We start from the raw sequence: 25,626 nt of genomic DNA, 5'->3' as shown, positions 1-25,626 counted from the left end.
ACATACAACTTAATGCACAGCAGGAAGAGAGAAGGGAGTGAGACACAGAAAGCAAGGTAGACAGAAAGATCAGGGTGATCCACACCCTACTTACATTATCACAAGAACACAAATATTTGTATCATGCAAACACATTGTAATGATTTTTCATACATATGTTTTATTTCAGTCATAATAGCTCCAGCCTTAATTTAATCTTCTTAGTCTTCATCATTCACATATTCATCCTCCAAACAGTTTTTTTGGAGGACCCCCCTTTTTAAGTTATGTTTTTCATATTTTTACTCAGCTGAAATGTTCTCACCCTGACTGCATTTCATTTTTATCTTGCTCTAAATCTCAGCTTAATATGAACATATAAAAAAGTAAACCTTTCAAAAGAAAATTAGAAAAGGAAACAAACAAACAAACCAAAATATACCCAGAAACTGTAATACCATTTCAAAGAGGATATACAGTATTAACAATATTGTTAATCATCCATGTTGTGATGATACTGAACAGGTTGCTAGATCAACACGTTTGACATTAGTAGTGTTAGTATCAAGTTCATAGGCAGATTTTGTGTTGAGCACACTTGTTAAATTATCATTGCATCAAGTTGACATCATCCATGTTAATATAGGCATGCAAACACATTTCCTCAAGATCATTTATAATTGCACTGACAAAGAGAAACAGAGGTAAGAGGGGAGACCAACATAGAGAGAAATATGCCTGAGAAAGGAAAGAGCATTAGGGGAATATCGTAATAGTGAGCGATGTGTGTTTGTGTTGGAATAATAAAGTGTGGAAGCTGATGAAGGGGTCAGAGTTCACTCTACAGGGAACGTGCCTCCACAGTGTAAGATTAAAGGCAGCAGGAGAAACAGGGCTGCAGACTGGAGCTGAATGGAGACTGTGGGTCGATACCACATCAACGTGTATGACGGGATCAATGGCCTCTTAGAAAGCAACAAGAGCTAATATATGACAACGGACTAAGGACTGAGCACACTGTGTGTGTGTGTGTGTGTGTCCATGCCCAATAGCTTGGCCTGATGTGTGATTAATAACAGAAATCAAGAAAATATGAGTTTAGGAGCTGCAGTGGGTAATAATTATACTGATGTAGATGAAGTGTTTAGTATTCCTGCATTGAGGGATGTGTGCAGTAGCATTTGGCAGTGGCTGTACTGTGGACTGCAATATTAATAGCTGCAGTGTTTGTGCAGACCTGGATAACAAGGGTACATGAACTGATCAATATAATGGTGACCAAGAAAAATTAGTGCTTGCACCTGAAGTCAGCCTATAATGTGAGATGTAAACAAGGTCAAATGATAATCAGATAGACAATTAGACTCTCTTGGCACTAAAATGAAATCAAACTTGTCCCCCTCTTTGTCTCTGTTTGCAAGGAATGCTTAAGAGAGAAAATATCACTTTAGCCAAAATAGAAGAAGAGAGCCAGTTTGACTTTTTTCTTTTTCTTTGAAAGACAATTAAAAACTTCCAACATTTTATTTCTCGACTGCTGTGGCCACCAGGTTTGTCCCCTCTTACATACATAGCACATTTACAAAAAACAAGAGCACACCCAACACAAAAACACAGATCAGGCTAGGGACACTTTTTAGTGACGAGCTGGTTAGGGTAACAACAGAGACGGGTCACTACCACATTCTACGGAGAATGACCAAAATGCGCATCTGATAAAGTAGACCCTGTCCCAACCAAGTGCAACGGGTCCTACACAAGAAATAGTTCCTCTAAGACACAGGACAGGAGACATATTTTGATTGTTCAAAACTAGATTTTCTGTGTAGGATGGAGGAGGGGGGCAAAGAGTGAGACGTTGGTGGCAAACACGGGGTAGTACACAGGGTCACAGTGACATATACTGACACACAGGCATACACGCACACACACAAACCAACGAGCAAACGCATATTGACACAAAAGAACACAAACACATAGGTACACGGGAAGAAAAGAGAACAGATGCGTGTCTTTCCTAAGTGGTCCTCTGGGCAGAGGGATGAAGCAGAGCACACAACATACTCTTTTGGAAAATAATCACGTCTAAGAGACCCCACCCCCAAAAGAAAAAAAATATACAGTGGTATAAAAATAAAATACTATGGCCAAATCTTTTCCCTGTACGATACATTTCCAGGAATTGCACAAAAATCCAATGTCCATCCCAGATAGAGTCCTCTGGCAATATTTGAAATCAATGATAGCTCCTTGGGAAAGTTCTCAAGGGGATACAGTCTGCCAGTGCATCCATGTAGGGAAAAAAAATTCTTAAACTGTTCTTTTCTTATCTGGTAGAAAATCAAAGATGGTTTGAAAAGAAAATTAATTGCTGATCTCTGTGAGCTCCAAGCAGAGGGTGATGAAAATGTAAGAGGGACACATTTCAATACCATACATGATGATTTGGCCAATGCATCCATCCTTATTTCTTCTCCAGATGGGAACAGTGATAAAGTAGTCCTCCTCTCCAGATAAATAGGAAACAGTTGCTAAGATTCTGCATTGGCAGGGAAGATCAATCCAAATATTTGCAGCTACTTGCCCGAAACACTTTAAAGATATTTTCTATAGCTACACAACAGGCACCCTTACAAACTCACATACACAGACACATTCGTGGTCCATAATTTATCAGGCCTCACTCCTGTGTATATATATATATATATATATATATATATATATATATATATATATATATACTGTATATATTAGGGCTGTCAATCGATTACAATTTTTTTACATGGCGTCCGATAATTAATCAGCCCTCATATAACAATAATTCAATATATAATGATTATACATATTTATATCAATATATACAGGTAGTTATACATAGTTATCTTTAAATATAAAAAATATATATATATATATATATATATATATATATATATATATATATATATAAATAAATATATATATATTTATAAAATATTCAGATAAATAATATGCATTACATTCTTGTGGCAGAAGAGTTAATCATTGATAAAACAATACAAAAAGCGGCTTTAGAATACAATGTATTGTTTACTACCATATTACTGATCATAAGTCATTCATTGTCATACAGTTCACAGCAATCCATTTCACAAGTGAATATGTCAATCAGTTTGAGATTTATTATGAGGGCTTGTTTAAGGACCCGTCAATTTACACCTGCGTCAGACATGCTTGTATAGCGTCTCGGATGCGTCGCATCATAAACATAAAATGTTTAGGTCTCTGTGTCATGATAAATATAGTATAAAACTCAATCTTTAAACACATCTTGAGATCCCTTAGTTCGGATTTGCGGTTCATCAAGTGTTTTGAATGCAAGAACGTAACGAATGTTTGTGTTGTTCTGCCTACTGAAGTGTTTTCTTCACTGTATAAACTGCGTGTTGCTCATACAGCTGAAATTTCACTTACTGCCCTCTGGAGTAAACAGGTGGTACTACAAGCTTGCATTTCTCAGGAATCTTCCTTATTATGGTCTGGGGCATGCGATTAATTGCCTTTTTTTTTACGCGTTATTTTTTGAAAAATTATTCGCACTAAATTAACGCATTAAATTGACAGCCTAATATATATATATACATATATATATATATATATATATATATATATATATATATATATATATATATATATATATGTACTAAAAATGTTTTAGGCTCACTTTTATATAACTAAATATAAATAATCTACTTTTAAACTGGGAATGTTCGTCATAGTTCCCCTGAATAAATCATTACATATTTTGTCTTTTTGTCTTTAACATGTAGCAATACCATCCATGCCAGTTTTTGTTTTGATTCCATGTGTTTGATTGCGTCTGTTAGTGTGTGTATGTTTCAAGTCTAGTTTAGTTGGTGTAATCTATATATTGTGATGGTTGGGTCTGCAGAGTCGACTTCGAGGAAAAGCACACACACAAGCACAGTCTCTCTTCTCTGGTCCTTTCTTGATGAAGAAGTATTCACAGGTGAAAAGAAAGAATGTAATTCTGTTGATAAAAAGAGAATTCTGACCTGAGAATGAGAGATGGAAAGAGAGATAAAGAAAAAAAAAAGCCAGTTAACCATGTAAACAGCAGTAAACACCAGTGGTAACATGTTACATAAGCACAAACAGTGCTAGTTAACAGATGTTGATGCCATGGGCCTGTGCCAACACAGTACATGAATGAAACACAATTTGATTCATTCACCCACACAGATCCCTTATCTGAGGATGTAACGCTCTATTTACAGTGTGTGTATGTATGTTCATGTGAGTATACTCACATCTCTACTCAGAGTGAGGACTGTCCACCAATATGTGTGGCTTTGGAGAGGCTGTAGCACTCTTTGACACGTATGTTGTTATGGATTTCTCCTGGGGAGGTAATCATCAAATCATAAACATAAATCAATATTAAAAAGGTGATTTTGTAACGCTTTACTTGTAATCTGTAAATATAATACTTATAACAGTATTTTTAATATATTATAAAGGTACTCAAAATGACATCGAAATGCTTTGCATCTTTTCCATAAAAACTCCTCATAGTGACATCTTTAAAGACTAATATAACACATTAAAACATACAACAACAAATGATATAACAAATGCAAATAGGTGTTGATCGTATGTTTTTATCCATTTAACTTTTTATGTCTCTTGTATCACTCTGCAGTCTCTTCTCACATAATTAAATAATTTCCACTTAAATATTGAAAATCCATTTCTTTATTTAGAATGTAACAAGAGGTATAATGTACAGTCAGCCAATCATTACTGCAAAATAAACCCCTTCAGAGTGAATCAATGCCCCTCTGTTTTGCACATTATCCTAAAAAACCCTGTAAGGCTGTTTATTTGTGATAATACAGTATAACAAGATATACCAGAATATTTTATTTTTACATTTAAATTAAGGCATTATGAATACATTATAATGCACAGAAAAAATACCTTTCAAACAATGTTTCTCAATCTTGGTCCTGGAGGACTCCAGCACTGCACATTTTGGGTGTCCCACTTATCTAACACTCCTGATTCTACTGATTAGTTAATTATTAGAGACTCCAAGCCCATAAGCAGGTGTGTCAGATAAGCTAAACATTCAAAATGTGCAGCGTTGGGTTTTAAATCTAGGACCAGGTTTGAGAAAATATGCTTTAATGAATTATATACAGTATACAGGCTTATAAAAGCATCTATTGAGGAGACTATTTAGGTTTTCTTTTTTGTTCTTTCTAAGATATGTAAATCTGCTTAAACAGTGTACATTAATAAGGATGGACAAACATAAGCTGCAAAAACTAAGGTTGAAATCAAGGTTAAAGTCATTTTAATAAGGACTTTGAATGCATACAGGCCACTGCCTACACACAATATCACACAGACCACTTTAATTGATTTTAACATGCCCTCACACACGCACGCACGCACACACACACACACACACACACACACACACACACACACACAGCACACGCACACACACACACACACACACACACACACACACACACACACACACACACACACACACACTCCATCCGGTCATGCTGCTACCTCCACCAGCTGGTGCCAGTGTTCAATAGGTTTGCGGGGATTTGCCAGCATGGCCGTCCAGTGCTCCCTTCCCGGTCCATCAGCATCACTGCCCACACGGCACATCCCGATCACCTCATTATGACCAATACTGAGAGACAGAGAGAGTATGTGGGAGGGAGACACTGAATTAATGTAGTTAGGCTAAGAAATAAAGCAGAGACCTACAACACAGGTCAACCATTACAACAAATGGACGAGAGAGAGTGAAAGAAAAGAAGAAACAGAGAGACAGGAGCTCATAAGGAGCAAGAAAGCACAAGAAATAAATGAAGACCTAATCACCATTATATAATTAGAAAGATACCGAGAGGACCTTCTGTGTCATATCCTATATCCTTTTGACACACACGCACACACACAAACTGAGAGTTTCCACATACAGTCATATAATTACACAGACACAGACTGAGAAATCACATAATTACACAGACAAACAGAAAGAACAGAAGGAGAGAGAGACAGATGTACATCCCAATTATTGAATAAAAGAGATAAACAAAATTAGGCAAGGACACAGGAACAGGTTCAATGATTTTAGCGCGAAATTGTGGGACAGATGGGAAGCAGTTTATGACAGAAGTACTGATTACAGAGATAACGAAAGAGAAAGAGATATAATTAGAAAAGAGAGCGATGAGAAAGAGGTGTCATAATCACTTAATTACCCTGAAAAGTAAGTTTGAAAAGCATCTAGAATGAAGATGGAATAACAAGCTAAACAAACACTTTGGAAAGATTATTACAATTGCAGAAACAATTTAGGAGAACAGTGCAGTTTTAAAAGATGGTTGCCATGCCAAAAAGCTTAATGTGATTTATCCAAGTAGGACATGTTCCTAGATCTACATCCCTGTTGGCTTAGGAACAATATTACTTTTAACTACTTATTGGCCAGGCCAAACAGCTGGCAGATATTAGGCCATTTAGATACTTTCATTTTGTGCATGTCATTAAAATGTACATTATATATATGGAGTGGGGTGCAAAAGGCCACATCCACACTAATATGTTTTCGAATGCATTGATTTTGCTATGGTTATGTCTCTCATTCACACCAGAACAATGTTTTCCTCCATCAAAAAATGGAGCGTTACAAAAAGCTCTCTATAATGGCATATTTGGAAATGATGACAATGGCAGTGTTAGGAAAACTGCTTTCAAACTAGTTTCCCAAGATGAGCTACTCATTACGTAAAGTTAAACTACTGTCAAGCTACTCTTTTAAAAACTTAGTTAGCTACACTACAAGTTAAGTTAGAAACAAAAACTTCTTTATATAAAGAAGAGAATACTTTCAAATATATAACAATCAATCAGCTGACATTTCATTCTGCTATAAAAGTTTTAGAATTAAATAGCATCACCTGACATTAAGTATTAGGGTGATAACATTAAATTGAACATAAACATTAATAGGCTGTTTAATATAAACTAAAAAAACAAGATACACCCTATTTTATATACACGAGCTAAAATATAAAGAGAAGAACAGCAAAAACTTAAACATTTTGCTTAATAAAGAAGTCATTGACTTCTGGCAAAGGCTACGCAGGGGCTAAAGTGAATTAGTAAATCATTTATTTCAAATAGTTCATTTTCCTGAACAGTCCAAACAAACTGGACTTCCCAATGCTAAATACAAACTAAGAATTTATTTTAACCAATTCAAATTGAACTGCCCAAAAGAACCAATTAACTTAAATAATTTCGATTTTCCAGTGCTACGTATCAGAAAGAGAGGACGATTTATGTGAGTGCGATTTGATTATTACCTCAGCTCCATTGCTGCGTTTGCAACAAAATGGTAAATGGTCTGCACTTATATAGCGCCTTTTTAACCTTAGCGCTTACCAAAGCACTTTACACTGTGTCCCATTTACCCATTCACACACACTCACACACCAGTGACGGCAGAGCTGCCATGCAAGGCGCTAGCCTGCCATTGGGAGCAACTTGGGGTTCAGTGTCTTGCCCAAGGACACTTCGGCATGTGGAGTCGTGTGGGCCTGGAATCGAACCGCTAACCCTGCAATTAGTGGCCACCCCGCTCTACCACCTGAGCCACAGCCACCCCAAAATGTGTCAAATGTAGCATTTTGTTGTGCTATATTGCAAAACGATGGAAAATGTATAGCTTGTTACTGGAAAAGTGACATTATTGTGAAAATAGCTGAGCTACTATCACGCTACTGAAAAAAATTTGCATCACTATTAAAATGAATTACTCCCCAACAGAAGATTTCGGGAAACTAAAAGTTTTCAATCTACAATGATTAGTGTGGACATGACCTTTGTCTCATACTGAAAATGCTTCTGTAACGTTTAGCAGGAGGAGGCAGACGAGGAGTGAGGATCTAAACGCGGGTTTTATTAATCAAAAGTGAAAACAAGACAGACAGGAACAAAGGAAACATCCACGATGGGAAAACTGAAACCAAAACATGAAAACATCAGGGGTACACTAACTGGGTGAACAAGGCAAGACAGGCAAGACATCTACTTCCGAACATCAGCAAACAACGAACGACAAAGACTGAACAAACAACCAGGGTTTAAATACAGAGACAAAGATGATGACAAAACGACAATCAGGTGAGAACAATGACATGGGGCTAGCAGTGATTAGGGACAATCATGGGAATTGGAGTCCGTGACGGCGACACGAGAAACACGGGGCAGACAACCAGGGATCGTAACAGCTTCAATATTGCACTAAAATATTTTCAAATAATAAAAATAGTTTCCTTACAAATTAAATTAGCAGCATAACAATTTGAGAAAAAGGTTACATTTTTACATGAAATTCAGAATTTCTGAATGGGGCGGATGGCGGGGCCTCTATTACTATTACTTTACACTGGTGCTGGAAACCCGGGAAGGAGGAGGGATACGCCGTAGTAGAGTTCTCGCCACTACCGTCCACCCCAATGGAGCGGTCACGGCCATCTGCCGGGGGACGAGGAGCCCAGCCGCCTGAAAGAGGATGATGGCCGCCGACCGCGAGCGGGGAGGGGCTCACTGCCGACCGCCTGGAGTGGGAGAACCGCTGCCAGGGACGGGGGAGACCCCTTCTGTTCCCCGAGAATGCGGTGGGGCGTTCCGTCCGCCAGGGGCTGGAGGACTGCCTCTGATCCGCCCGGAGAGGCGCGGCTGTCGTCCAATAGAGGGTGGAGGAGTGGCCGAGGAACAAGCTGCGGCGTATCGGAGAACTGACGAGTAAGAGTTTTTTTCTGCCTCTCTATCTCTCACTGTCGCTCTGCGTTGGCCTTTTCCCCTCTCTTTAAAATTTACACAGTCTTTTTGGGGGGTACAACACTGTTACAGGAAGTACCACCCCCATTTAAATTATTTCTGTTTCCCTCCCCTTGTCCCCTCCCTCATCCAGGTAGATGGGGATGACCTGCCGGCAGACTAGGCTTAAAGCACGCTCTCCCCCAGGGAAAGAGGGGGGGGGGGATGTACGTCAGGCCGGGGGCTCCCCAGCCTGAGAGAACAAGGGAGGAATGTGGCAGGGTGGAGGGCAGGGCCGGGTCGTGATCGTACACACCCGGTGCCGTATTAGGCTAATCAAGCCTCCCGAGAGGGATAAAGGTCGACTGCAGAGGATTGTGCGGGAGAGAGAGATCGTTTACGGACATGTCCGTCGTGTGTGTGTGTGTTTGTCTTCTGTTTAAGTTTTATATTAAACTATAATTTATATTAAAAAGCCGGTTCTTGCCTCCTCCTTGCCATTGATCACTTTACAGTATGGTTTTTGGTACCCATTTGCTTTAATAACAGCTTGCACTCTGGCATGAACTCCAAATGTTCTTCAAAACCTGATGATCATGTTATCCAAGCATGATTTCAGAATGTTCCACAGGATCCAAGAACATGCCATTAAACCTTGTCGTGCAATAACAAATGGGTGCAAGCAGCGTTTATGCCCTGCCTTTATTTTGTAGACTATAGAGCTGTTCATGGCCCTGCGATGGACTGGTGACCTGTCCAGGGTGTCCCCCGCCTTTCGCCCAATGTTAGCTGGGATAGGCTCCAGCCCCCCGCGACCCTGTACACAGGATAAGCGGTTGACGATGGATGGATGGATGGATAGAGCTGTTCATGGGGGTCCCTCTGGATTTTCGTGTGGGCTTTTATAATGGTGTTGTTCAAAGTAAAATAAGGTCTGTGGTAAACATTACTTGAAGATCCTGTTTTGTTCTACAAGATAACACACAGTCATACCTCAAATATTTTTAAAAGCAGTTTAAAAAAATATTATGTTGCTAACGAATTGCTAGGTAAGAACTACATAGTACCACAAGCATGTAAGAATACATGCCTAACAAAACAGTAAACCATTGCAGTTCTTCTCTAGCAACTTGTTAGCAACATACTTAAGAAAACAGAACATGGTGGCTTCAGTATGACTGTGTGTAATTTATGTTGTAGAACAAAATGTTTAGGTATCTTAAAGTTACAATTAACACAGACCTTATTTTACTCATAACTCCAAAACTGGCATTGTAAAAATCAATAGGAAATTCCTGAGCGAACCCGTGGCTCGAAAATGCAAATTTTCATCTGGGTTTTTGGACTACAACCTAAACAGCTCTATAATTTCCAAACAAAGCCAATACAGTTTTATTGAAGACTTTAAACAAGGTCTTTGTGTAGCAAAAAGCATCTCCATAACTGTTAATAATCAACTACACATCCTATTACTGGCAATCTGAGTTCACCGTACGGCAGGTCTGTCATACAGTAGAGTGGCTTAAAACCTGCAATTATCCGAGGGTGACAGGATCACGTAAGCCTGAGGCAACTTTCCTGAGTTTAGTACAAGCTGTTTACATAAAATAACATGTCTTTATCTCATAAAATGAGAACTCTTATTTTGCTTGCACCTGCAATCACCCAGAGCAATGGCCGTTTCAATATAGAAATCGTAAAACAGTGCAAAATGGGTTGTTTAGCATGTTAGATATATGTAAGAAATGACTATTATCCAGCAGATAGGGCTCCTGAATGGAGGTTTTAGCACAGATGGCATGCAGTAATGCAAAGGGCAATTTATCCAGCGTTATCTACTGCACACAGGCGAGCTGCTTTATTAAGAGGGAATGGTGGATTGCGTGCCACAGAGGGAGAGATTGAATCATGAGGCGAACTAACAAACAAGCATCGGAAAGCTTGGATGTGAATTTTCTCATTGCTGAAAAAATAGAATAGGATGCATAAGTTGTACGCACTTGATTTTTGCAAAGCATATTTTGTTCTGCAAAAAGCACACAAAATATGGGCATAAAAGTAGGAGAGGGGATTAGATACACCTAAGAGTACAAGTAAATAACTATAAAAAATGGCAAACTGCAATTGTTACCTTACGGGGCTATTTCTACCTTTAAAATGAGTTTTGATGGTAAACCTAATTATTGATTCAGGGTAATTAAAATATTTGACTTGAATCAAACCAGTTAATTTAGATGTTACCATATCAACCACATATTTAGGTTAACATTTTTACAGTGTAGTATAGGTTTAGTACTGCACATCTAGGTATATTTCCTTCTCAAAAGTACAATAAATAAAAATACTAAGGCAAAAGTTATCCATAAATGTGACTCTGAAGGTCTATTGCACTGAAATGCTGCGAGTCTCACACAAACCTGCACGCACGCACACACACACAGTGTCTCACTACTTGACACTGCTTCCATAAGTATTAGGCCTCTATGTATATTCATAAGGTGTCTGTCTTTATGCGATACAAAGCAAATGTCCACCAGGAAGAGTCACACAGGGGCATATAGTCCTAGATTGAGCAGAGCTAATACTGTATGTAATTCCTTCTTCACAAAATTAAACAACAAACTATCATTATCAACCATGGAGATTATTAAGTGGATATGAGGACTTTATTAAACTACTTTTTATTTCAATGCTAATTCATTTTCTTTATCACTCATTTTTCAACAATGTTGTAAAATGTGAGTGAGGTGACTGAGGTCTATTGTGAAAAGTGTATTCGTCTATGTTAATGCATATGTATTTTTTAGTTCTCCTACAGATCTTCTAGCTAGATTTTTTTAATGAATGGAATAACACAACCACCATGAATTCCACAGGACATGCTATATTCTGTATACTTGACATTAAGGTGAAGTGTGCCATCTCTGCGCCACTAGCATCACCAAACAGAATTTCAAATATAATGACTGTTCCCTCATCTTCCACTGGTCGAACAAACAGATGGTTGCATCCCTAAACTCTGTTAAACTCTGCTAATGTTGCTGTGTCGGGCTGGGGTGCATTTCCCGTACAACGACTTAACTCACTGCTTGACCACCAAAGTACTATGCTTCATTGGAGAAATTAACTAGCTAGTCATGACTGTTTCCCAAAACCATAGTAACTATGTCGCACATCCATCATTCGAACCATGTTGGTTCAACAACATAGAACTGTTGTTAATGACATTAAGCAGGGGGTGGAGAATGTTACGAATGGCTTACATTTAATTCTCTCTGCATATTAAACTGCGATAGGAGAAAGTATTTTGACATCGAAATAACATCTTTACAGACCTCATAAAAACAAAAATGGAGTTTTGTGGCCTATTAGCTTTGAAGCTATCTATATGCTAGTGTACTCTCAAAAATTTATAAAAATAACTTTTAGAAGATATATACATGTACAATTTAAATGCTTCTCTTCTGGAAAAGAACAGAAAAAGACATTGATGACTCATGAGGCACTAAACAGATTTTTGTCTAATCAAATGCTCTATACAATGTGAATGTAATTTCCCTGTCAACTGACTTACAAATAATTAGGGATGTCCCGATACCACTTTTTTGAGAACGAGTATGATACTTTGTTTTTGATACTCGCTGATACCTGTATTTTCCCCCTTTTTTTTCTAAACTCCATATCAACAGTTTATTTCAATTTTATCATCAAATGGTGTTCAAAAAAATGTATTCATTAAAGCTTTAATCAAATAAATAAAAAACACAACAATTAATTTTCAACATAACATTGCATTATTCTTTATCAGATTAAGTGCTTATATATAGAAACTTATAGCACAATCCAAAATACAACATTGAAGTTATATTTTGTCATATAAAGTGCTGCATTACAGAGCATCACAGATGTTACAATTACTGTATAATACAATTTCTACTGATTTATTATTATTAGTAGTAGTAGTATTACAGTGAATATTACATAATTTTACAGTAGACATTTATTTCTGTCATTATTGTTTTCTATAAATGTAGCTTTTATTTTAAAGTGTTTCTGTGTTGTTTAGACCAAGAAGCTCTGACATTATGACAGCAGATTCCCACTCTGGAAAAGCCAGTCGCTACGTGACTCAAGTGATTATTAAACCGCAAAAGGCTGCTATTTTATTAAATAAGTATGTTCTCTGTATGTGCCTTGTGCTACAACATGAATTTGCACTCTGTTTACTGTCATCTGCTACAAACAGAGCGTGCAATGCTCATGACATAATTTCCCCTGTGTGATCCATGGAGACGTTTTAAAAGGTAAAGTATGTGAGAAAATAAAAATGTATGCACAGGAAATAAATATATCAACAGAGGGCAGAACACTGCATTTGTCAAGCAATTTCATGGGATCTTTAAGACAGAAGTGGACTCTTCCTGTCAAGCATCGCATCATAGCACAGAGCATGATGTATTGCGACATGTGTCCCAGACTCCATCAAACAGAAAAAGAGCAGTCATGATCTTACCAGTCATAGTCCATGACAGCGATGATTAGAGACACATTCTCAATGTTCTCGTTTGGGATATCAAAGACCAGAGCCTCATTATATGTGGGATTGAGAGTATTCTTCTTTATGGAGGTCTTCCTCTTTTTCAGCCTTCGACCCTCACAAACCAGAGATGCCTTTACGTATGGATCTGAGTGAGAAAGACATAGAGATAAAGAGCGAAAAAACATGTCAAATACATAGCATCAACTGAGAATCTGCAATTGTGAATGGTGACTGAGGCTAACATTCTGCCAAACATTTCCTTTTGTGTTCTACAGATGAAAGAATCTTATGGGTTTGGAACAACAATGCTATTATACCATTAATATTAATGCTAATAACAGCGTCACTCATTATTGTGATACAACCAAATGTTACTTTTTCATAACACACTGTGATAGTATGACATAATCATTTCCTATGAGAGGAATCTTTTTACATTTCTTTAAGCTGTTTCTTGATAATGAAATTATCCATCACTAATTAAAAATGTCTCTTGTCGTTATGGTTTGATGTTGATGCCTTTATGAAGTGTTTCTGTTTTGACATTCAGCTTTTCAGAGGTGCTATTTGATATTCACAACTATCAGAAGTGATGTTACTGTGACCTTTGACGTTATTGCATTAGTCACAAGCTGGACATGTGACATTAAAGTTATTAATGAGCTGAGGTCCCATCATGTCTGAATGTTAACAATGTCTGAGGCACTAATGAGGCATTGCTGTTAATTATGAGGGAATTAGAGGATCGGCTGCAGACGGCGGGCAGGCCCGGGCACCTGAGAAGCCTGTGAGGTCCATGGCTTTCAGATTGGTGGCCTTGATGATGGTGATGGTTAGTCGACCAGCTGTTGGCAGGTAACACAGTGAGAAGTTCAGCTCCCCCAGGTCAGCTTTCTCCTGCATATATGGAAAGGTCCAATGGTCAAAGTTCACATTGGAGTTGGAGACAATTACTGAGAGTAAAGGAAAAATAAAAGCATCTTATAAAATTTGTGGAAACCTTTAGGTGATTGCACTCTTTCTTGCAATTTTTCAATAAATAATTTGTCCTTTTCTCCAGACACAAGGATAACTGAAGGAATGTCTGCAGTCGTCAAGACTAAATCAAATATTTTGAAAGGAATGTTCTGTGTTGTATTCCCACAGAAAAATCATTTTCAATTCATCTTTCAGTTTGTAAAGACAAGCTAAAATTGTTTAATAAAAGTCTATTGTGCAAAAAAAAAAAAAAAAACATAAAGAGATTGCATCGGAAAAGCATTAAAGCTGAATTGTAATTTCTGCACCACTATCACCACCAAACAGAATTGCAAAATTGCAAACGTTTGTTTTTTAACAGCTTTAATTAAAAATCCCAGGACACAACTCATAAAGAGTAGGGGTGTAACCCTGTTGTATTGGCCAAATTACCCCCATTAGCCCTTCTCAATCATGGCTTCCTAATTATCCCCATCCATTAACTGGCTGTATCACTCTACTCTCTCCTCTCTACCAATAGCTGATTTGTGGTGTGTGTACAGGTGCACTATGGCTGCCATCAAATTATCCAGGAGGATGCTGCACACTGGTGGTGGTTGAGGAGATTCACCCTATACTATGTAAATCGCTTTGAGTGCCTAGAAAAGCGCTATATAAATGTAAGGAATTATTATTATTATTGAACAAAAATACCTTGTCCCTTAGACTTCCATGTATTGTAAGTGCATTTCAGTACACACAATTTTAGTATGTTTTAAAAAACTGAGGGACAAGTAACTGACGGCATACCACAGATCTTGCATATAAATATCTAGCATTATACAGTTCTGGATGTTTAAGTCAGACAAAAACTATTTCTATTTATTATCTTTGATCAAGCATTGTTTAAAGAAAAACAGACGGATTCTCCTATCTAAGGGACTCGTTTTGAGGTCTGTTATTTCCCCTTAAACACTTTGTCGAGACTTTCATCTTTTTATCCGGTTCTTGTTATGCCAAACAGAATAAATCATCAGCTATAATGAAAAAAGAACATGGGTGGTAGAGGTAAACAAGAAGAGCCTCAATATTTCATCAAAACATCAAGCATCTGAGGTACATCTCAAAGAACTGTAGGTGCTGCCAGCGCTGGGGTTCGAGTCCATACACGTGATTTGAATGCTTCACAGCCTTTTCTGTTTCACACATCAGGACACTGAAAATGAATTATACCTCAAGCCATTTATTTACCAGCTGAGTAGATAAATAAGTTAATGCCACCTGAGCAGCTGATTGGCTGAAGCCTGAGTGTAAACATTCATATCGATTCGCTTCAATCAAGATATGCAAGTCAGAAATATACTTAAATCCAGCATGCATCACTGAGCAATGTTTAAGTTTGCCATGTCACACTGAGGAGTAGGTGCTGCCAAATATATGTTATTTCCTACATTTGACCTAGCTGTGCTTCTTGCAGAAAATGTAACCTTCCTTTTTAAGCATACTAAAGCTTGTGTTGTACTTGATTTATTATCTCTACTCTCAAAAGTGTCTCTCTAAAAGGTACGAACACCATTCAAAACAATAATACTCAAAAACAATAAAAATGCTGGTGATGATAAATAATTTTTTCTAAAAACAGCTCCTTTATGATGCTGTAACAGTTTATGAAGTACTCTGTAAAAAGCTCCTTTGCACAGCTGACCTTCACTAATTTCATGTTATTGTCTCTGGAAGGACAAGAACATGCATTGCTGGATCTCCTCACACCTTTGTAATAAACATCCCCAAGGACTCATCATTATTAGCTTAGCATGTAATCCTGCATGATTTTCAATTGTGAGTAAACAACTCTATCACAAATATTAAATTAATTTCACCAGTGTACTTAAAGGGTTAGTTCAACCAAAAATGAAAATTATCCCATGATTTACTCCCCCTCAAGCCATCCTAGTTGTATATGACTTTCTTCTTTCAGCCCAACACAGTCAGAGTTATATTAAAAAATATCCTGGCTCTTCCAAGCTTTATAATGTGAGTGAATGGTACCTTAGATTTTGAAGCCCAAAAAAATGCATCCATCCATCAAACAATGTATCCATATGGCTACAGGATGTTAAAAAAGGCTTTTTGAAGCGAAGTGATGTGTATTTGTAAGAAAAATATCGATATGTAAAGAGGGGTAAGGGAAAGGAGGAGGCGAGAACTGGCTTAACAATATAAATAACAGTTTTAATAATAAACTGAACGGAAAACACATAAACATAAACACAGACAGCTGCATGTCATTCTCTCTCTCTTGAACCGTCATCACCGGCCGCCTTTATCCCTCACGCGCCCCCATCACTATAATCACTGGCTTCCGGTAATGGCCATCTGCCAGTGTTTATAGTTTATAAAGTTATAAATATGGATATTTTTCGCTTCGCTTCGCTTCACTTCAGAAGGCTTTTATTAACTGCCTGGAGCCATATGGATTACTTTTTTGAATGATGGATGCGCTTTTTTGGGCTTCAAAATCTAAGGTACCATTCACTCCCAATATAAAGCTTGGAAGAGCCAGGATATTTTTTAATATAACTTCGATTGTGTTTGGCTGAAAGAAGAACGTCATATATGCCTAGGATGGCTTGAGGGTGAGTACATTTTTTTAATAATTTTTAAAACTCTTCAAGTGAGATGCAAGTACCATAAAAGATGCTTCCATCATCATAAAAGGTGTATTGAACTTGAATAATGTTTTTGAAAAAGAAATGTTGCACAAGATCTAGGGGCGAATTCATTAAACCATTGCTCCACTTTTGCTTAAGGTTTTTCAGTGCAAAACCTGCATCTAGTTTACAAACCACACTATTCTAAGATAAAGCTGCACCATATTTCAATGAACCCCCTTTCTATTTAAATTATACTTTTTATGGTAACACTTTAACAGTAAGGTTCCATTCGTTAACATTAGTTAATGCATTAGGTATCATGAATAATCATTGAACAATATATATTTTTTACAGCATTTATTAATCTTAGTTAATGGTCGTTAATCAAAATACAATTGTTCATTGTTAGTTCATGGTAGTTCATAGTGCATTAACTTATGTTAACTAACACAACTTTTAAATATAGTAGTATATGTTAAAATTAACATTAACCAAGATTCATAAATGCTGTAAAAATACTGTTCATTGTTAGTTCACGTTAACTAATGTTGTTAAATAATGTTAACAAATGGAACCTTACTGTAAAATGTTAATCTTTTTATATCTTGCGCCTTATTCACAAAACCCAGCACTATTTGGATAACTCAATAAACACTGCGCAATTACTGCCCTCGGAAAGCAGGTGGTAAACTGAACTTTAATAAAAAGAGATCATGGCAGCATTTACTCATTAAATGATGATCAACTGATGGAGAAGAGCATTATAACCAGGCAAATATCCAGACACGCTGTGCATGTGAATGGTGTGGTGGTGTGATGCTGTACAGTCCCAGAAAATAATGTTGATCGTGGTAGGCTCCTGCATGCTCCATAACCTTAGAACTCAAAACTTGCCAGCAAGATTGGGAATTGTGCCATGCAAATTGCAATAATCACTAAACATTTGGAAGTAATTGTGCTGTTACTGGATTAACACAATTCCTTTAGAGAATCAAGAAAACTAGGCTATCATCGGACACAATTCCTTCTTTGCGAATTCCACCCTTTGTGTTTAAAGTCTAATGACCATTTAATGTGTATTGCAGACATTATCTCACCGTGGTGCCTTCCACAATGTCTCTCCAAATAGGCTTCTCGCCAGTTCCCTCGCTGAAGTCAAGCAGGTTATCTACCACCACTTGACCTATGAGGTCATGTCTGGAGAAGCGGTCAAAGTCATAGATGGAGAAGTGGAGCTTGCGTGAGTGCAGTTCACCCAGAGGCACGCCAAACTGGAACGTCTCATTAAAGATAGGGTTGAGAGTTTTTCTGTGCACCTGTGAACCGGAGCCAGGAAAAGACAGAGCGGAAATATGAGAAAGTGAGGAAAATTTGAGGAAATTAGAAAAGTGGAGGAGCTGATAGGAGAGTATGTGGAGGGAGTGAACAAGAGGTTAGTTAAAGGAATCGTTTAACCAAAAATGAACATTTTGTAATTTTGGGTTTCCAAACCCATGACATTCTTTCTACCTTAAATCACAGTTGGTGATTATTATAAATTTTTTTATGAAGATTCTGGCCAGTCTTTTCCATAAAATGGAAGTGAATGGACTGGTGCTGTCAAGCTGCAAAATAACAACAAATGCACCATCAATGTGTCATAAAAGTGGTCCTTACAACTCGTGCACTATATTCCAAGTAATCTGAAGCCAATATTATAGGAATTGAATATATAATAAAGAAATATTTAAGTGTTATTCACTGATAATCTTCTCCTCCTCTGAGCTGTTAACCGAGAACTGCATCAGTTAGTGAACAAACATTCAGACCACTTTTGTAAACTGGATCAAATCGTTTCACTGAAAAGAGCCATTTGTTCCTGAATCAAACATTACTACTTTAAGTGAATAATTACTTAAATTTGGTCTGTTCCTCACACAATTCCTATTTTATGGTTTCAAAAGACTTGGAATATAGCACGCGTATGGACAAATGTTATTGTCACGAAATGCAGACAACGAAGGCAGACGAAGGTTGAGGATCCAAATGCAGTACTTTTATTATTACAAACACAAATGAAAACCCACAATGGGGAAATAAACTTGAACACAGAACTTCGGGCAGGGAAACACACACCAGGCTAACAACATACATGAACATACAAACAATGACTGACAGAGACTGAACAAACAGACAGGGTTTAAATACAAGAATGTGGGACAAAGGGGCCAATGAACAAACAGGACTCAAACAAGATAACAAGGTGATCGACAGAAACCAAAGGCAAACAAATGAGGGCAGGTGCAAACAATGAACGAAAGCTAACAAGGAGACAGTGGAGCTACAAAAGGGCCAAAAGTGAAAACTAAGGAGTACAAAAGTGACAAAAATGGTAAACAAAAGGGCAACGGTGGAACAAGACAGGGTATACATAACATTTATGTTGCTTTTATTGTGTTTTTTCTTTTTTGGAACCTGAGTATCCCAGTCCTTATTCACTTTCATTCTTGAGATAATAGTGGCCAGGATATCCCTCAAAAATTCACCTTTTTGAAAGTCAGTTTTAGAACGAGATGAGGGTGAGCAAATTATGCTAGATTAAAATTTTTGGGTAAACTATGCCTCTAAAATCCAAAAGACAAGGAGAAAGTTCATTCAAAATGCACAGGCTAATACAGATGTATTTTTAGATGAACTAGGGCAGCAGGGAAAAAATCTGCAGGTAGACTGAGAAATGCATCCAGCTCTTAATGAGTCCTTAGAGTCTCTGCCATCTGAACAGTAGATTATTCTAAAAGCAGCATGCTGACTGCAGCTTCAGTAGGGTAAAAAAGTTACCTTGGTCTGATATTTCTTCTTCCGATCAGGTAGTAAATAGATCTTGACATAGGGATCTGAGAATCCATTGGCATCCTTCGCCGGGAGGTCTAAAGCTTTCAGTATCTTAACTACCAGCTGCTCCGTGCTGCAGGAGAGACATGTCAACATCACCGTAATTCACTTTGAACTATCTGGAACTTTCTGCACTCGCTTGCCTGGGTGCGAGTCCATTTCAGCATCATCTAACCGGCATTGACAAGAGAGTTGGTTTATGCTGAAATGGGCTGACAACCAGGCCAGCATCAGAACAGCATTGCAGCATTGACTTCAGTGAGAAGGTGCCAATGATAAAACTATGTTTAACAGCTCAGAATTCATTACTAGATGGACAGAGTGATACTTGTGCTGTGCAAGCTAACATGACCTTGTATTACATGAATATATGAGATAATATATCACTAATGTGAATATAAAAACATCAATATTTGATGTGTATTGCAATGACAGTTGTGGTCAAAAAGGCCTCCAATGCTGGACTTTATAAATAATCTAGACCTCATTATAGACCAAACCATAGGTCATTCCATGACTTGATATGCAGTCGGTTTCATACCAAACACAGCATAACCGTGAACTCCAGAAAGTGTGAGGCTCACCTAGTGCTTGTGCGAATGTAAATAAGAAAGGCAGGCGGATTTCTGTGGTTGCTAATCAAGCTTAGTTAGAATGTGTCTCTCAGCATTAACAAATGCGTCACCCTTTCATTAAGACACTTAAATAAATCAACAACACTGGGGGAGGGAGAGCTCAACCACAAATCCAAAAGGCCTTCTGCATAGTTTCATTGACTTGTGCATGACATGGTACAAATCACTCAAAATCAGGAGGGATATAAACATATTAATAATGCAAAATCATAATTATACAATTTGGAGGTTAAAGTAAAGTGAAAATTCGAATTATTCCATATTGTCTAATCATACACAGCTAAGGATTAATACACATGTGCTATTAGTAAAATCACATCTGATTAGAAAATAAGATACATTGTGACATTTTATGTTGGAATAAACAGTCATAGATGCATTCAAATTAAAATGACAAATCTTATCATTCCATATTGTCCAATCATATGTAGCTCAGGATTAAGATGTACTTGCCAATAGTGAATCACATCGCAGTACAAAATAACATAATTGTTGTCAGTGTAAGTTAGAATAAACAGTCACATATGCATTCTGAGCCATCTAGTCTAAAACACATAATCTCAGTTTGGGGGAATTAGAATTGAATCTCATGATGAGTGGCACGCAGCACAACAGTGTACTTTAAATCAGACTGGTCTTTAGAAATGTGCAGTGCTATTAGCACTCAGGGCTATAATTGAAAATGACAGGCTCTATCTTGCCCACATCACAGAGAGCATTTTAAATTAAATGAAAGGTTCCTACCACCACAGAGTGCAAGGAATTGGCTGCTTAGCATGTCTTTGTTAGGCCCTGCTGGTAGATGCGGGAACTACAATACACATTGCCAAAAAACAAATATTCAAATATAATATACTATAAACTACAGGCCTACTATACCTAAATACCATCAGCCACAGAGTGCAGCTATTTGCACCCCAGTACTCTGATGAAGCCTCTTTTCTCTCTATGTTTCTCGCATAGAGCCAAACGGCTGGGGCCATTACACGCATCGTGGGAAGGGGTCTTACCCAGTTTCCTATACTTTCAGGGGGAAAAGACCCTGCGGAGACCACACCTGCCCAGGGACGGGGAGGCAAGAGTGGCGAATACATCACATGGGCCACTCAGGTCACATGTGGAAAAATGGTGCAGTGGTAGATCCAGCCTCAAGGAGGGGGGAGTTGCTACAGCATGGCGACCGGAGGGCAGCTGGAACTGCCTAAGGGAGACGCGGGTCCACACGCAAGGGGAACGTACCGCGGAAAATACACACAGGAGGAGTCCACGCAGGAGTCCCGACCTGTGGAGCACCTATTCCAGTACAGGGTAGATTTGAGTACCCGCAGTGGACTGGGTCAGCGAATTCCTCTGCCGAATTGCGGACCCATAGGGCTAGGGAGGAGTCGTCCAGGGATCCGAATATATGGAATCTCCTGGGAGAGAAAGCGCACAGTTTTACCTCGACCGAAGGAAAGGGTGCTAGGTGCAAGCGATCCACCCGGCCTGTACATCAGCGTGTTACCGAGTTCTACCGGCTCGGACCTGAAAAAACACGGGATGATACTGACTCAACCCTGAGATTGTAAAATCTCGTAAAGGTATTAGGTATTGCCCAACCCACTGCTCTACATATGTCTGCCAGTCTCCTTGTTGAGTGTGCCTGGACCTGCAAGGGGGGTTACGGCCTGGGTGTGATAGGCCAATGAAATGGCATCAACCTACCAGCGGGAAAGCCTCTGTTTGGAGACAGCGTTCCCTTTCCGCTGTCTACCAAAGCAGACAAAGAGCTGCTCAGAACGTCTAAAGCTCTGAGTGCAGTCCAAGTAGGTACGCAAAGCACGTACCGGACACAGCAACGAAGGGGCTGGGTCTGCTTCCTCCCGGGACAGCGCTTGCATGTTCACTACCTGGTCTCTGAAGGGCATGGTAGGAACCTTGGGCACATAGCCCGATCGTGGTCTTAGGATCACATGTGTGTCTGCCGGACCGAACTCTAGGCAAGTGTCGCTAACAGAGAACGCTTGCAGGTCCCCGACCCTCTTGATGGAGGCAAGCGCGATCAGCAGGGCAGTCTTTAGAGCAGGGTGGGGAACCGGGTGGGGAACCCTCCCACACCTGCTTTAGAGAGAGGGCCCTGAGTCCAACTGATTCTATCGGCTCGAAGGGGGATCTCTGAAGGCCCGTGAGGACCACTGAGAGATCCCAGGAGGGGAACAGGCTTGGCCGGGAAGGATTTAACCTCCGGGCGCATCTTAAGAACCTGATGATTAAGTCGTGCTTACCAAATACTTGCCGTCTACTGCGTCGTGGTGGGCCGTGATAGCAGCAACATACACCTTCAAGTTGGAAGTGCACAGCCTCCCCTCCAACCTCTCCAGCAGGAATAAGAGCACTGACCTAACTGCGCACCTCTGTGGGTCTTCAGCCAGGGAAGAACACCAATTCGCGAACAAGCGCCACTTCAGGGCGTAAAGTTGCCGGGTAGAGTAGGCTCTGGCTTGGCTGATTGTGTCTACGACGGCAGGCGGTAGACCAGCTAGATCTTCTGCGTCCCGTCCAGGGGCCAGACGTGGAGGTTCCAGAGGTCTGGGTGCGGATGCCAGAGCGTGCCCCGTCCCTGAGAAAGAAGGTCTTTCCTTCCGTCAGGGACGGGCTGTCGCGAGGAGTACGAGGTCTGAGAACCAGGCCTGGTTGGGCAAGTAGGGAGCCACTAGGGTGACTTGTTCCTCATCCTCCCTGACCTTGCACAACACCTGTGCAAGAAGGCTCACTGGGGGAAATGAGTACTTGCGCAGCCCCGAGGGCCAGCTGTGTGCCAGCGCGTCTGCCCCGAGGGGAGCCTCTGTTCAGGCATACCAGAGTGGCCAGTGGGAGGTATCTCGGGAGGCAAACAGGTCTACCTGCACCTTGCCAAATCTTTCCCAAATCAGCTAAACCGACTAGGGTTGAAGCCTCACCTCTCCACCGGGCCAGCATTGTCGTGACAGCACGTCCGCTACCACATTGAGGTCACCGGGGATGTGAGTTGCGCACAGCAACTGCTGCTGGCTCCAAAGGAGGAGACAGCGGGCGAGTCGCGACATGTGGCGGGAGCATACGCCGCCTTGCGTGCTGTCTGACCTGACTAGGACTTGTTTGTCTCGAACTAACGGGAGAAACTTTCAAAGGGCAAAGAAAACTGTCAGCAACTCTAGGCAATTGATGTGCCAGCACAGCAGGGCCCCTTTCCAACGGCCCGCGGCTGCGTGTCCATTGCACACGTCGCCCCAACCCGATCTGGAGGTGTCGGTCGTGACCAGGACGCGTCGGGACACCTGCTGCAAGAAGCAGAGGTCTGTCCAGGGTTTGAATGTTTGGTGGCAGGTGGGGGTGATCATCACCTGGTGCGTGCCGTGGAACCATGCTCGTCTCGGGACTAGAGTCTGAAGCCAGTGCTGACCGCCGCGGAGGATACCATATGCCCCAGGAGCCTGTGGAAAAGTTTTAAAGGGACCGTTGTGCCTGGCCTGAAGGTGGCAAGGCATTCCAGCACTGACTGCGCAGGCTCGTTGGTGAGACGTGCTAACATTGAGACTGAGTCTAACTCCATGCCGAGAAAAGAGATGCTCTGAACCGGGGGGAGCTTACTCTTTTCTCGGTTGATCTGAAGCCCCAAACGGCTGAGGTGCCTGAGCACCTGGTCTCTCTGAGTGCATAGTAACTCTCGGGAGTGGGCCAGAATGAGCCAGTCGTTGAGGTAATTGAGTATTCGGATGCCGGCTTCTTGGAGCGGGGCAAGGGCTGCCTCTGCGACTTTCGTGAAGACGCGAGGGGACAGAGACATGCCGAAGGGGAGAACTTTGTACTGATACGCCTGGCCGTCGAACACGAACCGTAGGAAGGGTCGGTGTTGAGGCAGAATTGAGACGTGAAAGTATGCGTCCTTCAGGTCTACCGCTGCGAACCATTCTAGATGCTGGACGCAAGTTAAGATGTGTTTTTGCGTGAGCATTTTGAACGGGAGTTTGTGCAAGGCCCGGTTGAAAACTTGCAAGTCCAAGATCGGTCGTAAGCTGCCACCTTTCTTGGGTACGATGAAATAAGGGCTGTAGAAACACTTCTTCATCTCGGTTGGAGGGACAGGCTCTATCGCGTCTTTGAGTAAGAGAGTAGCAATTTCCGTGCGCAGGGATTTGGCATGCTCGTCGTGCGGTAAAGCGGACGCCCGCGAAGGGGGGTGGGGGCCTGGCAAACTGAATTGTGCAACTGAGTCGAATGGTCCGGGCCAGCCAGCGTGAAGGGTTGGGAAGTGAAAGCCACACATCCAAGCTCCGTGCTAGGGGCACCAAAGGGACGATTATTTCAGCGGGCGGAGCAGGTAGTATGGCATCGGGAGGCACGGACGCGTCCCGAGGCTCTGGTGCTGAGAAAAGACTTGAAGCACTTACTTTGCTCCGCACACCCAGCAGGGGGTGGGTTAGTGACTGAGGAGGAGGTCCTGTAGCGGCATCCTCTGGACTCGTCAGAACCGGCTGGCTGGGGAACAGTCGTGAGGCTGAGGGCAGGGGGTCCACGTCCAGCGTGCCGGGACTGTTGAGGTGTGGCGGCAGAGTGCCGTGAGAATTGCATTTGCAGGCCAGGTGACCCAGAAAGAGGAAATTGCTCTATTATTCCACCGGGGGACGGAGTGGTCTGTTTACCAACTCCGGAGCAAACGTCTCGATCTCTGGGTTGTCCATCTCAGGAGCGCTTGGGAGCCTTCCGGGTCCTCGAAGGGGTCCGTGAGACGGGGGCAGGGTGCTCGACGCTGGGGCTGAGAGCTTGGCCCACTCTTGGTTGAGGCGGCGCAGCACCGGAGGATGCCCTCGGCGAGCAGACGGGGCATGGCCCCTGGTGGCAGGTTTGCGGCGGGGCAGGATGTGTGAAATGGCTGCCGTCTGCTTCTTCACCGCTGAGGACTGCTGGGCGGAGTCATCAATGGTGCCACCGAATGGACGGAGCTGGGAGACAGGGGCGTTCGAGAAAGCGTGCTTTGTCTACCTCCCGTATTTCAACCAGGTCCAGTCCATAGATTACGTTTCTGGACCACAAGGGTGGTCAAGTGCCAGTGCTTCTGAGCTCATTGAGTACAGTTCATGCAGCACATCAAGAACAGGACTACCCAAGTGCAAGT

At 40.8% G+C, this 25,626-nt stretch overlaps 1 protein-coding gene across 1 annotated transcript in view; it reads right to left on the bottom strand.

Annotated features, from left to right (window-relative positions):
- Positions 1-3,623: 3,623 nt before the first annotated feature.
- The window catches only part of LOC127647829 (synaptotagmin-C-like), a 57,545-nt gene continuing 35,542 nt past the window's right edge, over positions 3,624-25,626 (bottom strand). Inside the window, exons 6-12 of the mRNA XM_052132311.1 lie at positions 19,804-19,930; positions 18,084-18,302; positions 14,152-14,272; positions 13,349-13,520; positions 5,563-5,692; positions 4,287-4,377; positions 3,624-4,031 (exon numbers count right to left, since the gene is read on the bottom strand). Of these exons, the coding sequence (XP_051988271.1) occupies positions 4,291-4,377; positions 5,563-5,692; positions 13,349-13,520; positions 14,152-14,272; positions 18,084-18,302; positions 19,804-19,930 (856 nt within the window). The 3' untranslated portion in view covers positions 3,624-4,031; positions 4,287-4,290. The remainder of the gene's footprint in view (positions 4,032-4,286; positions 4,378-5,562; positions 5,693-13,348; positions 13,521-14,151; positions 14,273-18,083; positions 18,303-19,803; positions 19,931-25,626) is intronic.

Source organism: Xyrauchen texanus, chromosome 8 (genome assembly GCF_025860055.1).
Source record: "Xyrauchen texanus isolate HMW12.3.18 chromosome 8, RBS_HiC_50CHRs, whole genome shotgun sequence".
Lineage (NCBI taxonomy): Eukaryota > Metazoa > Chordata > Actinopteri > Cypriniformes > Catostomidae > Xyrauchen > Xyrauchen texanus.
The sequence above is the reverse complement of the archived record's forward strand: the minus strand, read 5'-3'. Positions and strand labels throughout refer to the sequence as shown.